Source organism: Electrona antarctica, assembly GCF_951216825.1.
Source record: "Electrona antarctica genome assembly, chromosome: 12".
Lineage (NCBI taxonomy): Eukaryota > Metazoa > Chordata > Actinopteri > Myctophiformes > Myctophidae > Electrona > Electrona antarctica.
In genome coordinates, this window is record NC_136793.1 from 50,367,043 (window position 1) to 50,384,147 (window position 17,105).

General features: G+C 44.6%; 2 protein-coding genes across 4 annotated transcripts in view; one reads left to right on the forward strand and one right to left on the reverse strand.

Annotated features, from left to right (window-relative positions):
* LOC306934682 (breakpoint cluster region protein-like) overlaps nucleotides 1-9,116 on the reverse strand; it is a 103,860-nt gene extending 94,744 nt beyond the window's left edge. Inside the window, exon 1 of the mRNA XM_079517360.1 lies at nucleotides 7,041-9,116. Within this exon, the coding sequence (XP_079373486.1) occupies nucleotides 7,041-8,508 (1,468 nt within the window). The 5' untranslated portion in view covers nucleotides 8,509-9,116. The remainder of the gene's footprint in view (nucleotides 1-7,040) is intronic.
* Nucleotides 9,117-10,277: 1,161 nt separating this feature from the next.
* Nucleotides 10,278-17,105, forward strand: part of ift81 (intraflagellar transport 81 homolog) — a 44,125-nt gene continuing 37,297 nt past the window's right edge. For 2 of the 3 annotated variants that reach the window (XM_079517371.1, XM_079517372.1), the window contains exons 1-7: nucleotides 10,278-10,723; nucleotides 11,520-11,623; nucleotides 12,758-12,938; nucleotides 13,051-13,140; nucleotides 13,392-13,457; nucleotides 14,874-14,984; nucleotides 16,162-16,246. In XM_079517371.1, coding sequence (XP_079373497.1) covers nucleotides 10,580-10,723; nucleotides 11,520-11,623; nucleotides 12,758-12,938; nucleotides 13,051-13,140; nucleotides 13,392-13,457; nucleotides 14,874-14,984; nucleotides 16,162-16,246 — 781 coding nt within the window. In that variant the 5' untranslated portion in view covers nucleotides 10,278-10,579. Of the gene's footprint in view, nucleotides 10,724-10,748; nucleotides 10,767-11,519; nucleotides 11,624-12,757; nucleotides 12,939-13,050; nucleotides 13,141-13,391; nucleotides 13,458-14,873; nucleotides 14,985-16,161; nucleotides 16,247-17,105 lie in introns of those variants that run through there. The other variant, XM_079517373.1, reaches the window with a different exon arrangement.

Here is a 17,105-nt window from a genome sequence, read left to right on the forward strand (position 1 = left end):
ACTGTTAACTGTGAGTGGACGGCCCAATAAAGCATTACACTCGTTTACAAGAGGGTCCACATTGTTCAAATCATCAAAACATTTAGAGACAAATAGACACTTCTATTGTTAACTAAATTAACACTTTTGGCGGGGGGGGGGGGGGGGGGGGGGGACACGAGTTGCTTGGTATCCTACAGCTGAGTGGTTAGTGAGCCCGCCTGGGGAGCCAGAGCCCCTGGTTGTCCAGGCCAGGTCAGCAATGTGTCAATGTGTGTCCCTGAGCAAGACTCTTAACCCCATTTTGACCTGAGGACGATTCTACAAATGCCTTCTAAATCCTGACAGTTTTCTGAAAAGCCTAGATGTTTCTATGGTGCTCAACCTTTTTCATGTCAAGGACCCCCAGAATTATCTGTATTTGGCTGCGGACCCCCATCTGAAAATATGGGTCCAGGGACCCCCCCCCCCCCTCCAGAAGCAAAGATTTGAAACTCTAGGCTCAGCACAGTGCCATGAGATTTATCCCAGACGTTCGCTCTGAAAGAACATATATTCAAAGATTTGTGACACATTTTCAAGATTTTTCAAAAATAGCAGACCTACAAGCTCGTAGCGTGGCATGATCTGCCATTGTGATGTGATCTGCTATTTTTCTAATAGCTAAAGTACAACACAATGCTTAAAACACCAAAAGGGGTTCCCACCCTGAATGGGTTAACCCCAAATTGCTCCCCGAGCGCCGGAACGAGTGCTCACTGTTCATAGTAGTTATTGGATGGGTGAAATGCAGGGAGCTAATTTCACCTATGTGCATAAAAAAACACCCCAAAAAGGAGTGGGGACTATTCTATTCTATTTTAGTCTGCCTAGTGCCTACCTACACAAAGTATGCCAGGTTGCCCATAGACCAGGGGTGGGCAACTGGCGGCCCGGGGGCCACATGCGGCCCCCACCTTCACTTAATGTGGCCCTCAGGTTAATGTCAGAATACTGATATAATATTGGTTTCAGCTGTTACTATTCCACAACATGCAAACATGACCAGCTTTTATTACTTCAGTCTAAATTAGTAGCTCAATGCTTCAACCCAAGTATAATTAAAGGCATTTGAAATTACATAAAAATGTTAATTTTCAGGGTTCCAATTCAAAAATTGCAAAAATTCAAGATTTCAATTCGAATATAGCAAAAATAGCTGATCTACAAGCTCAAAACGCGTCGCAGCGCGGCGCGTTTTGAGCTTGTAGATCAGCTATTTTTGCTACGACAGTAATATGGCCCTAGGGAGTGAGTGTGGAAATATAGTGGCCCTCTCCATCGTCAAAGTTGCCCACCCCTGCCATAGACAATTTAAACGCCCCCCCAAAAAAGAAAAAATAATTTTTTGCAGAGGAAACACTAATGGAAGACTTATCGTCTCGGCCATCATCCGAGTCCAGTGCTCTCATGCCTACTACTCACTGTAAAACCTAACCTTTCCATCATATTAGAGCAACGGCGATGCTGCTATGCAAAATTAAGTACAAATTAAATTAACCACACTGAAACGGTCTACCGCTCACTCAGACACGTTTGCTACTCGTCTCAATCACAGCCAAAACGCCATGACCACAGGCATGTCAGTGTCATGACAATAATTAATTATGGCAATATAGAGCCCAACATGGAGTTGGCCTCCTTTAGAGACCTCCACGGCTAATCAGCAGGCTCTATATACACAGTCAGGCTTGACAAATGGCCTAGATAAGTAGGGAAGCCAAGAGATGGCACTGTGATTCTCCTATTCTTAGAAAAAGGGCAGACCCTTGAGATGTGTCAATTTTTAGACTGGCCATATTTTTTTCTTTTTGCGCAACGATTAGAGGGGAGTAGTCTGCAGTGCAGAGTGCGTTGGTGACAGGCAGCCATAGAGTAGATAAAAGGATAGAGACTGAACTGGCACGAAGCTCCGCCCCCCCCCCCCCCCCCCCAGCTATTCATGTCAGTGGAAGTTGCTCAGTGGCGTTTTGAAGCACCCGGAAGACTGCCGGAAGTACCGTCTCAGAACGTCTACTTCCGCATTTGCCAACCAAATTTTGGTTGGCAAATGCGGAAGTGCAACCGAGCGCTCAATGTTAAAGCCCAGCTGCACGGGGTTTCCCGGTCATGAATCCACGGGTCCGCCTGTAGTCCCTCCTCCTACCACTAGGGCCCAGAGCTTCAACGTTGGAGCGCCTCACTGGCCCCTTGCAGGCAGCACAGCGGGAGTTTTGTTTATGCAGGTCAGTGGCTCTTCTTTCCGGCCACGCTACACCAGGCTTTTCGCGCACAAAACGCGCACGTTTACCCCGCGCGCGTTTACCCCCACACGTGCGTTTAATTTAGGTCCAGTCCTATTTAAAAAAAACGCACGTGCGGGCCGCGCGTTTAGGGTAAACGTGCGAGAAAAGCCTGGTGTAGCGTGGCCGGAATGGCCACGCTACACCAGGCTTTTCGCGCACAAAATGCGCGCGTTTACCCCCGCGCGTGCGTTTACCCCCGCGAGTGCGTTTAATTTAGGTCCAGTCCTATTTTAAAAAACGCACGCGCGGGCCGCGCGTTTAGGGTAAAAGTGCGTGAAAAGCCTGGTGTATCGTGGCCGTTCCTCGCTGATGCCGAGTCTCTGTACTGCCTGGGCACAGGCAGACCGCTGCCACCATGCCACACACGCATGCACGCACACCTGGCAAGAAGTGGCGGACAAGCAGTGAGCGCCGTGTCATTTCTCTGTCTACTTGGATTGAGATATTACATGAACATGTTAAAAAAACCCAAAAATAAATAAATAAACATACACAGAGTACAGGGGTCTGTCTGTGTATGTAAAAACAAAAAAGCCTGGTTTAGTTTTAACCACAGACATATGAATTCATTCCATGTATAAAGTAAAAGTCACAGAGAGCTTATAACAGAGCTCCTTTTAAACTATGACGTCGTTAAGCTGACTTTAACAGGGGGACGGACATTTAATAGATTTTAGTGAGCGCTGTAATGTTTTATGATAAACATAGCAGCGGAACACTTTCCCGCAGCTCCCTAGAAGTCAGTGAAACCACAACAGAGAGCACTTTATATTGTGATTCTTTTTTTACTCCAAAACCACTTGCTTGCCGAAGCTGTGATCCAGCAACGTGCACAGTAACGTTATTATGACATCAAATCCAGATTTATGGTAATCCACAAAGCATGGTTCACACGAGGTGGCAGCAGTCCCATTACCTAAGCAACAGAACAGCATGCCCAATTTGGACAAAAGTGACACTCTAGGCTCAGCACAGTGCCATGAGATTTATCCAAAGCAACCGTGAGAATCACTATACTGTACCAGGGGTGCCCACACTTTTTGACTTGAGAGCTACTTTCAAAATGACCAGCTCGGCAAGATCTACCCACCAAATCAATTATTATACCATTGCTGAAAATAGTTTAAATATGTACCCGAGGGGAATTCGGAATAGTAGAGTTCGTGTTACATTCTGTACAGTATAAGACAAATGCACTTGGAATGGGAAATAGAGGGGGGGGAAACGTTTTTTTTATTTTTTTTTATCGTTTTTTTTCTTCAATATATTTAAATGAAATACTCTTTAGGGGCATGTCATGTGATCTACCTGCACAGCCTTTGTGATCTACTGGTAGATCGCGATCTACCTTTTGGGCACCCCTGCAAGTGTAAACAGTATACTCCCCCGACTCGTTCTACCAGTAGTGATGTGTTTGTACCTTCGGTCTTCTTGCCTGGAGATGTAGACTATCTTATGCATTTGCTCTTAGGCACAAACCACACTAACGCAACTCGTCGCAACGCCGTGCAACAAAACAGTTTAAACCCATTTAGGCCTGACGTCGAAATAAAAAAAAAAGTCTTCTAAATCCTGACAGTTTTCTGAAATACCTATGTTTCTAGGCCTACATCACTCAATATTTCATGTCAAGGACTCCAAAGATGATATGTAATTGGCCGCCGACCCCCATCTTGCTTAAGGACATGTCACACCAATGCAACTCCTTGCAACTCCCATTGCAATGGTAGTTGCAAGGAGTTGCATCGGTGCAGTCTGGGCCGATGTATTATATCTCTTCTTTGGAAAGATGAGGCAGTGAAGAGAAAAATAACACTATATACTGTATATATATATATATATATATATATATACACACACACACACACTGTGTACTGTTATAATTTTCTTCAACAACAGAGAAAGGCAGGCCATATCTATAAACTGATTTCTGTGTTTCAGTCACTGGAAAAGCATACACGCTTAATCTTCATGCTGATTATATTATGGGCAACCTGCGTGGTTATCGTTGTATGCTTTGCGTCGAAACCAAAAACCATGCTCTCCTATCACCTTAGGGTTATTATATAACAGCAGCAGTCTATTTTGATTGTGGCCTTAATCTGCTCAACGCAGTACAGTACAGTAGCTACTAGCTAGCACGTTTTGTGAAGGGTCGAGTACAGGCTGACTTCTTCTTCAATCCCATCCACACACACACACAATGTCAGCTGAAAATACACTAATGTATGTTCTTCTCGGGCGCTCTGTACTAAAAACAGTAAATAGGACCGTGTGTATCATTTTGCTTTGATGAATGGTTTCGCAGAAGAGGAACCCCTCCTCGTGCCCGCCTTTCTCCATGCCCTTGGCAGCGATAAGTTAGCACTCCTCCTTATCCCCACTTAACATTGTTACATTGTTACCGTGTCAATATGCATCGTGGATGAGTGATTCCTCTATTGTGTTCACACATTAAACAACAGGAAACACAAATGTCTGAAAATTTTTTGATTGGGGAGGGGGAGGGGGGGGGGGTCATGTGACACCATTCGGACCCTTCGTTCTCTTCTTGGCGAGCCCTACCCCCCCCCCCCCCTTCTGACAAAGAGCCTCCCTAAATTTATCACGCTACACAAAACCCTTTAAGTTAATTACTCTTGCGCCAAGGACAACAACACTGATGTGTGCTGACACGAAAACACTCTGGGTGGACAGCCAGCCAGGGCCGAATGACTGCAAGCCCCCGGGGGGGGGGGGTAGAACCCGCCGCCTCAAACAGAGGCCATTCTCCACAAAGAGCACTATACTGGGACTGCACCACTCAATGGGCAACGGGAAAGGAGAGAGAGGAGGGAGAGGGAAGGCCGCTCTAGAAAAGGGTTAACAAATAATGTACCCTTCAAAGAACTAGAAAACCGGCTGGCTTGCCTGACTGACTGTGATGTTTCTATCTGGTGCATTAAAAAAAATGCTTCATAATCCTACCAAAAAAAACTAAAAACAAGATTTAACCCATTTAGACCTGAGTTTCTATATATTAGTGGTGCACGAATTATTTCATGTTAAGGCCCCCTGACATTTTATGAAATTGGCCGTCGACCCCCATCTGAAAATATGTTGTTCCAGGGACCTCCCCCCAGAAGCAAAGATTTGAGTTAAAAACGTTCGCTCTGAAAGAATATATATTCAAAGATTTGTGTCACATTTTCACGATTTTTCTAAAATAGCTTAGCTATTTTTAGCTATTTTTCAATAGCTAAAAAAGAACGCAACGCTTAAAACACCAAAAAGGGGTTCCCGCCCAAAATGGGTTAAGTGAGCAGGGATTTAATTAAAAGCCATTTCATTAAAGAGATTGCAGGTACATTTAACACATCGCTGCCTTCGTGGTCAGAGGGGAAAGCACAGGCATCTTTTAGTGGATGATTAGATTAGAGTGGGCCCTCCATGTGGTTTTATGTACCCTGCCCTGTTGTTCATATCTCTGCTCATCAGGACATTATTGATGTCCTACAGTTAGCGTTTTGACTTTTGAGCAGTGGCGCAGCGGTGGCCGAACGGTTTGCGGAGCGGTCTTGATACCGGAAGGTCGCCAGTTCGAATCCCCGGACCGGCACGTTAAAATTACCACCGCTGAAGTGCCCTTGAGCAAGGCATTGAACCCCAACCATGAAATGTTCTATGAGCAGGGCGTGGCTGTAAACAAGCATCTCGAGCTTAGTCCACTTACCCTGGGTAAACAAAGAACTTTGCATTGTTCTTTTTTTTCAATTTCAAGGAAAGGCCTATAGAGGGTATGCGCATGCATAAAGTGAGTGGCAAATAGAGTGGAAAAGTGAGTTTGACGACGTTTAACGCACTCATAGGACTTTTCTGTTTGGATGTATGGGCTGTCATGGCCAGATAGTAGGTTTTTTTGCCACTCAGTAGGGGGTGCCCGCATAACTTCCGGGTATGATGATGATGATGTCACGCGCATAAGCACTATTCCTACTCCAGTGTTAGGGGATATGGTGACCGCGGAAAACTACGTCACGCTGTGGTGGTAAGTGACTCACCGCTCACCCAAACACCTCTCTGTTTTTTGAGTGGTGCAAACCACTCCAACAACCAGCTTTGTCTGTATGTTTGTGTACCTGTGTACACACCTGTCCGTGCACAGGTGAGCATGGTTACCATGGTCACTGACGTTACGTCAGACCACAGCTGATCAGGCTATATAAGACCTTGCACCACTCAGTTCACACGGGTGTGATTTTTTATGAAACCACCACATTTCGGACGGTGATCACCTTATCACCTAAAACTGGAGTATGAATATGCATAGGTCCATTTGTCAATTTGTAAACTCTTGAGTTATAGACCTGTAAGGGTCTATTTGGTGCCCCCTCAGGGAACCCAGAGGGTCTCTATAGAGCTATAATGTTTCATATAGGGAGGCAGTGACTCAGGGGTAGAGTGGCCGGTAGAACAGCCGGATGGGAACCGTGAGGTTCCCTTCCCAGTTCAATCCCTGCGGGCTCCCCCCAGAGTTAGTGTCAAAGTGCCCTTGAGCAAGACTCTGAAACCCTAATTGCTCCCGATGAGCAGGGTGGTGCCTTGCATGGTTTCCGCCGCCATCGATGTATGAATGCGTGTGTGAATGGGTGGATGTAATGCACAATCAATCAAAAGTGCATTGGATAAAGGCGCTATATAAATGCACCGTTTACCATGACATATAGACTTTGTGTGGGCGGTGCATTGTGGACCTACCCATATCACCTTGGACACTGTTGTCGTGGGACGTCCGGCTGGAGGTGGTGGAGTCCCCGTCGCCGCACGGCCAGATCTGGCCCGTCTTGCGGACCCCGATGATGGAGGCCTCGGACACCACCACCTGCTGCTTCAGTCGCTTCTGGGAGAGCGGCGCCGGGGGGCTGCTGCCGCTGTCGAACGACTGTTGCGAGTGCTGCGACGGCGAGCGGCTCTTCTCCCGGTACATGTGGTGGTGATGGTACGAGCCGGCGTTGGTGGGGCTGGGGGACACGTGGCTGGACGGGCCCGAGGAGAAGTCCTCCTCGCTGGACGTCAGGTTCTCGTTGGAGCTGCAGTCGGGCGTGTAGCCGCCCCCCGCGTCCTCGAAGCTGCGAGGCGAGTACGAGGACCGGCGTCTCGGCCACGTGCAGGGGTGAGGGTCCTCCTCCGAGGCAGGGTGTTGGTGGTCCTTGATCTGGATGACTCTGGTGGCGTCCCCCGCCCCGCCGTCGGCCATCATCAGTCCCCCGACATACACGCTGGTGTAGGGTTGACAGTTTGTGGCCTGGTGGTGGTGGTGCTCGGAAGAGGACTTCCCCACGCTTCCCCATGACGCCCCGTTGTCTTTGAGGAAATGCGGGTCAACCTCGATCTCGTCGTAGGAGCCGCCCCTGTGGATGCCGCCGCCGCCGCCGCCGGTCTTGCCGCCCGCGCCGATGTCCCCCGTGGCGGTGGACAGGTTCCCCGGGAGCGAGTGCAGGGACCTCTTGCGCTCCATCTGCATGGCCTGGCAGCCGAGCGTGCTGATCTTGTCCGAGACCTCCCTGTCGTTGACCTTCACCAGCCCCCTCTCGTAATGGTACTCCATGTTCACGTAGAAGGGTCTGTCTGAGGCGCCGCCGCCGCTCACAAGCGACAAACCTCTCCCGCCACCGCCGCCGCCGCCATCCCCGGCGGTGTGAGAGTTGGCCCTCTTGATGCGCTCAAAGTTGGACCTCAGCACTGCCACCGAGCCCGTGCCCACCGGGATGTCGGGTGGTGGTGGTGACTCCGGCTCCTGTCCCACGGGCGAGGAGCATCCACCACCACCGCCGCCGGCTCGCTGTTTGACTGGAGAAACACCTCCCTGCTGCTCCCTCTCCGGATGGCGTTTACACCTCTCGATCTCAGCGGTCCCTGGCTGCTGCTCCTCCACAGACACCTCCTTCATGGCATCTCCTGTGTTCATCTCGGGCAGCAGCAAACCCTTGTTCTTGAACCCCCACCTCTGTCCATCGTAGCTCTTCCTCTCCTTGGCCAACAGGGTCTGCAGGTAGATCATGCGAAAGCGCTCCTTGTTCACTTCCTTCTCCAGGTGCCTGATGGAAGTCTTGCACTTGTCCAGCTCCTGCTCGATGTCCCCGAGTGAGTTAAGCTCCATGCACGGGGGCTCGGATTCAGGGAACTGGGCTTTCCATGCCTCCACAAATCCCACGGGTTCAACCATGGTTGTTGTTGTCGTTGCAGTGTGACATATACTATACTGTAGTTTATATCAAATCAACTAACAGTAGAAACGTGTCAATCTCTAGAGCATGACCTGAACATAATAATTCCCCATAACTTTTTGGACTTCATTATTTCTAAAACATGTTGTAATAAATAGAAAACAAGAAAGAGAGTGAGAATTAAAAAAAAAAAAAGGAAGTATATAATTCTCTGTGTTTGGGAATGTCCTTCCCTTCTTGGCTGGTTTGCAGTCTTTCAGCTACTCACACGAGTCACGATCATAAATCCTCCTAGTCTCAGAAGAAGAGGAATCCCTTCCACTTTCGTCAACGACGTCGAAAATGAAACGTGAACCTTTTCTAGACACATCGGTGAATAAAGTTGTAGCCTCTGTCGGGAGTCACTCGCGGCGGCACGGAGCTCTGTCGGTACGGAACGTCTTGCTGTAGAGACGTACTCACACAACACTGGCTGACACACGAATGCGATACTTTCCTCCTGGTCTGGCTGGCAGTGGTGGTGTTCTGAAGGGGGAGGGACTGCTGTTTCTTTTGTGGACGTCTTTCCCCCAGAAAATTTGTATCACAAATAAATAATGAAGCTGTTGTTGTATGCTGTATTTCGGTCACACAACTATTACCTTTAGCATTGGTTTTTTTATGCTTAGGGACATGACTATCATAACATAGACCAATTAGGTCGCGGCTTTAAAGGGACAAAGCCCACACATTATTACACAAAGAATTATTAAGGCGACTTTGTTTGATTTTTGTAGCAGGTGTTTCAATCTAGTCTTTCTAGTGAATCCTGGCTGACGGTTGGGGTTTGGGAACTTTGGGTCGGGTGGTAAGTTTGTAGATATAGAAATTTCCAAAAGATTCTTAAGAAAAGAACACGTTATTCTTCTTGATTATTCTTGATTACAAAATGCTATTTTAATGACCAAAACCATAAATAATATTTCAACCCCGGCCAGTTAACCTGGCCTCGATTGAGAACAGTGGGCTATATTATAGATCCTTGTTCATTGTAGAATTCAATCCAAAGCACAACGCCAGCTGAATTGAGCATGGTGGACCTATTGTAAACAAGTGTAATGCTGTATGGTGTCGTCCACAGTTAACAGTTTTGTATTGAGTTGTGCTTGACTGTTAATAAATACTTCAATCAAGTCCATCTGTCATTTTTTCTGGAGTGCTGGTTACTACTGTGTTACTTTGTTGCTACCTTGCTCGCGTATGGTGTGAGGTTGTCGCCATCTAGCGGACGGAGACGACAGTGCAGGGTCACGTCAAATTTGAGACTCAAGAAATGCAAAAATAAATAAATAAATATGCAAAGAAATAGATAAATGAATAACTAACTAAATGCATAAATAAATATGCAAAATATGGACCAGTCTGCCAGAGCTAAAATAAATACATAAATTAATACTTAAATGTACTTATTTATGTGTCAATTTAATTAATTCGTTATTATTGTATTTACGTATTTATCTATTCATGTAGGCTATTTACTTATGTATTTATGTACTTATATATTCATTCAGATCTGTTCCTTCTAGCGTCTCTTCAAAGTCTCTGATGATCTGATCAGTTCTTTTTGACACGCGATTTAATAATATTAAATCGCGGGTTTTATTATATTATAATAAAAATAAAACCCTTTTTCAAAGAAACGCAATCCATTGTTCTTCTATCTTTTTTGACATGCGATAATAACACGCACGATGGAGCACCTCGAATCTACTTCCTGTTAGCAACCGGGGGGCAGCTCGCGACGCTCATTTGGTTTCCAAGAGACACTTTCACAACAACAACAGCGAACAAAACAAAATCTGTATTTATTGATGTTCTGTATGGATATTTAGCTAATATACTTTAGCCAGGAGTGTTTTCTTTGTACATTTCACCCAGGTCCGCCTTTTTTAACCCCCGACGGGACTGTTTATAGACAACAATATGTGCTAGTTAGTTTAGCAGAGGTAGCTAGAGGTACTACAAGTTAGCTGGTTAATGGAACTATAAGCATATATAATATATAAAGCACATTTCAACCTTCTCGTCGAGATGAGCGAACAGCTGAAATTCGTCGTTGAACAACTCAACAAAGAGCCCTTCAGGAAGAGCTTCAACCTCATCACATTCGATTCCCTCGAACCCATTCAGCTGCTGCAGGTTCTGAATGATGTGCTGGCCGAAATAGACCCAAAGGTGAGGCAACTTGAATGATGTGCTGGCCGAAATAGACCCAAAGGTGAAACAACTTGTCTTATATGATTTGCTGGTCTGGTCAACATATGGAATGAATTCTGTACTGGCCATATATGGAGCGTGTCTTGAGTGTACAGGGTTTGATGAGGTCGGATCAACATATGGAATGTCAGAACAGGTCAGCTCCATATATGGAGATCTAAGGGTGGCAGCAGGGGCAGTGTCTTGAGTGTACAGGGTTTGATGAGGGCCCAGGTAGGGCCTGTTGAGAACTCTAGTTTTCGCCAGCTGCCGGTTGCGGCTGCACTAATAACTTTGGGGCGGGCCCGTCTAGAGTTTGAATGGACAGGTATCAGTCAAAAGGGAATAAGGTTAGAAATAAGTTTAGGGTTAGGCATAGTTTTACTGGGGTTAAGTTTAGGAATAGGGTTAGGTTTAGGCATCGTTTTACTGAGGTTAAGGTTAGGAATAACTTAGGTTTAACCGTTTAAGCATAATTTACTTAGATTACTTTGGGAATACCAGGCCGCGCTGTTCCGCCGGCTCTACGCCCGGGGCGAGTTGGTAAAGGGGCGAGCAGTCTGGGCACCATATATGGGGGCTTTCCCCATATATGGGGATTTTGAGTGAGTGCACTGACGGACGAACAAAAACGTACGATTTCATAGTAAATGCGACATGCGGTCACAAAAAAAAATAAAACAATAATGTTAAAAAAAAAAATGTGTATGATTCAGGTGTGTCTGTCAACATGTCTTACTGTAAGTGTACTGTAAAAACCCAATTCTGTTTCCAGCAAGCTGTTGATATCCGTGAAGAAATGCCTGAGCAGACAGCAAAGAGGATGGTTACTCTGCTGGGAATGCTGAAGTACAAGCCTCCCGGGAGTCTGTCTGATGCGTAATTATTAATCTGTTATTATTAAATCAATTATTATTATTACTTTATGATGATTAATTGTTGCAACTAGGGTTGACAAAACGACCATCCCTTGAAATACAGAATTGTCCCCCTTATCCCATTTTGACCTGAGATCAGATTCTAAAAATGTCGTCTACATCCTGACAGTTTTCTGAAAAAGCTGTTTCCATGTCAGTGGTTCTTCGATTTTTCAAAAATAGCAGACCTACAAGCTCGTAGCGCGCCACTCGGTGGCGCGCTACGAGCTTGTAGATCTGCTATTTTTCAATAGCTAAAGCATAACATAATGCTAACACCAAAAGGGGTTCCCGCCCAAAATGGGTTATTTGGGAACTAAAAGGCGTGTCCCTTTATTGAACTCATATGGGATTGTCCCTTATTTTTGGGAATCAATCGATGACACCCATTCTTATGCAAATTCAAACGGCTCATATACATATACTATAATAAAGGTTGTTATTATTATTAAACCAGGTAAACACTAAACTTTAGTGAACTGGACCTGAGTTGTCTCTGTAGTCTGTACTTGGACCGCTTATTTCTGTCTACACCAGATCTCTTTGCCCCAAAATAGCCCATCTATCTACAAGCCGATTCAGCTATGTTTGGGTAATGTTCCACCCAGAATAGAGGGTATGCGCGTGACATCATCATCATACCTGGAAGTTACGTGGGAACGCCTACTGAGTGGCAAACAACTACTTTCTGGCCTTGACAGCCTATACGTCCAAACAGAAAACAATGTTAACCGATGTTAAACTCACTTTTTCACTCGATTTGCCACTCACTTTATACATGCGCATACCCTCTAGTCTAGTGAGTCTAGTCTATATGGATGGTGGCGTTCAAGTGGTTAATATATTATAGAAAATCTGTACAACTACATATATATATATATATATATATATATATATATATATATATATATATATATATACACACACATACAGTGAGATTTCATATTTTTCCGGGTGTCCCTCAATTCAAGTTTCAGGTAGTTTGCGACCCTAGTTCAAATATTCCCTGAACTCTATTGGTCAAATATAAATCGTTGCTTAAAGAGACCACAACAGTATCTTCTTTGATGTCGTTCCCTCTTCCCGCGTCATACAGGAGCAGTTTCAGACAGGGTCTGGTGACGGGGAATAAACCCGTCATCCACCATATCTTACACTGGCTGCTGCAGAGGGTCCCAGAGCTGAAGAAGAGGGCTTATCTGGCCCGCTTTCTCATGAAGCTGGAGGTGCCTGCAGACTTCTTGCAGGATGATGTAATCAGTGACACCTATCACCAGGTTCGTCAGCCACCACCACCACCACCATCATGCCTTTTCTGTAGTCTCTTGAATAGTACTTAACTTCATCCTAAGTGATCAAATAGACTACACTTATACTGTGCGTTTCTAGTATGCAGAGCTGGTGGAAGGATTTAAGACTTACCACAAGGAGTGTGAGCAACTGAGGACCTCCGGCTTCTCCACAGCAGAGATTAGAAGGGTAAAACACGTTCTCCCCTTTCATTTAATCCCATCATTTAAATGTAATACCCGTTGCCAAACCTGTTGTGTTCAGTACAAATGTCGTCAGGGAAGGAACCTGCTTATTTTAAAAGCCAATTATAAATAAGGGTCTCTTGAAGATTTCCAAGTGTAATCTATAAGTATGCATATTACCCACACTGACGCATATGTGGTAAATAATATGACTGCAAGAACAATCCCTAAAATGTCCGCCTTGCCTCTGATTAGGACATAAGTGCGATGGAGGAGGAGAAGGACCAGCTAAACAAACGTGTGGAGCGGCTAAAGAAGAGGGTAAGACTTTGAGGATCGGAAAGCAAATATTTATGTATTTATTTATTTTGAGGGGACAACGATGCACATTAACACATTCCCTGCGGAGCCCGACTTTCCCAACCTAATTGATAAAGACCTCTTTCCCTGCTGAACACGCTAAACGTTGTTTTATTTGTTTTATTCACCGTTTTTGATAACTTATTTTAATTTTTTTATCCCACGATTTGCTCCGCAACGCGTTGTGAGCTTGTAGACCGCAGCCTAAAACTTATAGCCCAAAATTTGAGAGGACCTGTGATGTCATGACATACTTTTTATTTGTGTTTTATCTATTAATTTGGTCATTAAGGTCCACAGAATGAGAGGTCTGCTCTGCCGGAAACATCGCAAATTAAAGTTATGGCCATTTTCGTATACCACACCATACTGTAGACAACCAATATATAAGGCAACATTTTCCAAATTTCATCATGCTTTAAGTAAAAACGGCCATAGTCGTCATTGCAAAGGATGAGGTCAGCACATTTGGGCAAGCGGACGAATTTAGGCCAAGGAGTGTTTTTCGTGCAAAAATAATGCTTGGAATGGATTAAGATTCATGAAAACCCCCTAGATGTGGTATACAAAAATGGCCATACCGGTACAGCAGACCTCTCATTCTGTGGACCTTAATGACCAAGTGAATAGATAAAACACAAATAAAAAGTACGTCATGACATCACAGGTTAATCTCTATTAACCAGGCTCCCTGGCTATTACATTTATGGAATTTATTTTAATTGTATTTATTTATGAAATTGTTTTTTTAAATGGGGGGGGGGGGGGGGGGGGGGGGCATATACTCGCGACCCACAAAAATCGGTCCGCGACCACCGACCACCCACAACTGGGGTCTGTTTGGGAACCCGTGCTGTAGACCAGGGGTTCTCAACGTTTTTGGCCGGGGACCCCCGGAAATGCTTTGGCAACGTCTCGGGACCCCCGCCCCGCCCCCTCCCGACCCCCAATATAAATTGACTGCTACAATAACCTTAAATAGAGACAATACACCATAAATAAATACTGAAACCAGATATAATCATTAGGAAGGTGTATGCATGTACTATGTGTACCATGTAAACGCTTCATTTGCGATTTTCCATCCATTCAGTTGGAAGAAAAAAAAATATATATATATATATTTTTTTTTAAATAATTTGGGGACCCCCCAAAATAATTTGGCGACCCCCCCCCCCGAGGGGTCGCGACCCACGGGTTGAGAAACCGTGCTGTAGACTGTAGACTAATGGTGTGCAGAATAAGTGGGTATTAACTTTTAAGTGCCCTGCCAGGATGGGTGAAACGTGAGTCTGTCAAAAGACACTTGCTTATATTTAGCGGTGGAGGCTTTGAGCCGCAGTAGGGCGTAGTCGTTTAACCCCATGTGTCCACTAGGTGGAGTCCGTGTCCAATCACCAGCGGATGCTGGAGATGGCTGGACAGCTGCGCGTGGAGAAGGAGAGAGAAGAGTCTCTGTCTCAGCAGAAACAGGAGCAGAAGAATCAAGTAAGCGAATGGATTTGATTGTTTCATGGCTTTGTGTCTCTCACATTTCGTATATTAGAGGACTGAAAAGCCATGTCTGTCTACACATACATGTATACCATTGCACAGCATCTTTGCAGCATATCACAGAGTAGAATCAAATAAATCATATGATACTGAGTTTGGGACGAGGGTGAACCTTACGGAAATCAAGAACCTGTGACATTTTTTCACCTTTGAATATACGCACACACACACACACACACACACACACACACACACACACACACACACACACACACACACACACACACACACACACACACACACACACACACACACTTTGTTGTCTACAGTACAGTGGTTTTCAACCAGTGGTCCGTGGACCACCAGTGGTCCCCAGCTAAATGATGGAGAGTTGGTAACCAAATGGACCCTTATGGATCTTTAACTCTTGAGTTTCACACTCTCAAAAGTACAATTATTGTTAATCATCTGCATTACTTAATTTACGAAGAAGTCTACACAATTAGAGAATGTAGAGGAATTGTTATTTTGAGCAATGTCTGCCTGTTATCTCTCCTAATCATACAAACATCAAATACAGCATGGAATTGTGGACAAGACTCTTAAACAACGATAACAAACGTTTTCTTTAGTTTTGGTTCTGCAAGGCTAAATGTCATCAAATGGTGGTCTCTGTGTGGCTAAAATGCCAAATAAATAATGGGCCTTGATATGAAAACACTTTTCATATCAAGTTGGAACACCACTCGTCTAGTAGGGCATTCACTTCTAGTCATTTTTACTAGTTGACTAGTTGCCTAGTTGTTTAACTACCTATTATGTATTTTTTTTATAAATATTTGTACATTGAAAAACTGTGTACATGGTGACTATAACTATAATCTACCTGATCTTGAGGCCTACAAAATCGGGAAAAAAATAAAAAATAAAAATAAATATATATTTTTTCTTTTTCTTCTTATCAACTAGTCAACTAGTACCAACAAGGTCGACTATTGGATTTACTAGTCGACTAGTAAACTAGTCGGCTAGTTGCTTAATGCCCTATCGTCTAGTAGTTATTACATTTACATTTGTTGGCATCATTTTACAGTACACATGCAACATTGTTAGGCTTCGTTAATGAATCCATGCTAATGAGCTGCTCTCGTCATGTGCTGATGATGATCAGCTGTTCCAGGCGGAGCAGAGATTGCAGAGGTCCCAGCAGCAGTTGAAGGACCTGCGTCAGGCAGCGGCGGACGCCAAGCCAGAGAGTGAGACGACCACCGACACCGTATAGTGTTGTTTTAATGTTCTATCTAGCCCATTTCAGACCTGCGGATGTGTCACCATATAGCTTTTGACCTGCACGTTAACCATTATTTCCAACTTTAGCTGTTGAAAAATAGCAGCTCTACAAGCTCGTAGCGCGGCACGAACTTGTAGTGCAGCGCTACGAGCTTGTAGATCTGCTATTTTCTTTTTAATCGTTTAAAAACGTGGCGCAAATCCTTGAATATATATTCGTTCACGGTGAACGTTTTTAACTCAAATATTTGACTTCTGGGTGTGTCCCTGGCTGGAACAACATATTTGCAGATGGGGTCCGCATACATATAATTCTTGGGTCCTTGACATGAAATGGTTTGAGAATCACTGACATTTTCAGAAAACTGTCATGATATAGAAGACATTTGTAGACTCTGGTCTCAGGTCTTAATTGGCTAGTTTAAAGCCCAAACCACACCAGTTGCAACTCCTTGCAACAAAGCCGTTTTAAAGGGATAGTTCAGATTTTTTTTTAACTTAAGCTGTATGAAATACTTGCCATTAATATAGTGGTTGCAACTGTATTAATTGATTGCCCCGAGTCCTGTGGTGGGAGTTCTGCTCTGGTTTTGGTCAATATTAAGTAGTTCCGGTCATTTTGTGGCGGGGGGACAGTGAAAGTAAATTAATGAATTCAGTAAATTAATTCACAAAAATAACAATAATATTGTTGACCTATTTCTAAAATATTAGTGCAACTTTTTGATGTCTCCCCCACGGGACACAAGCATGTGAAAATAGCTACATCGGCTATTTTCACTACTTTTAAAAGAACAGTGTTTCATTTATTTTTATATGGAGTTT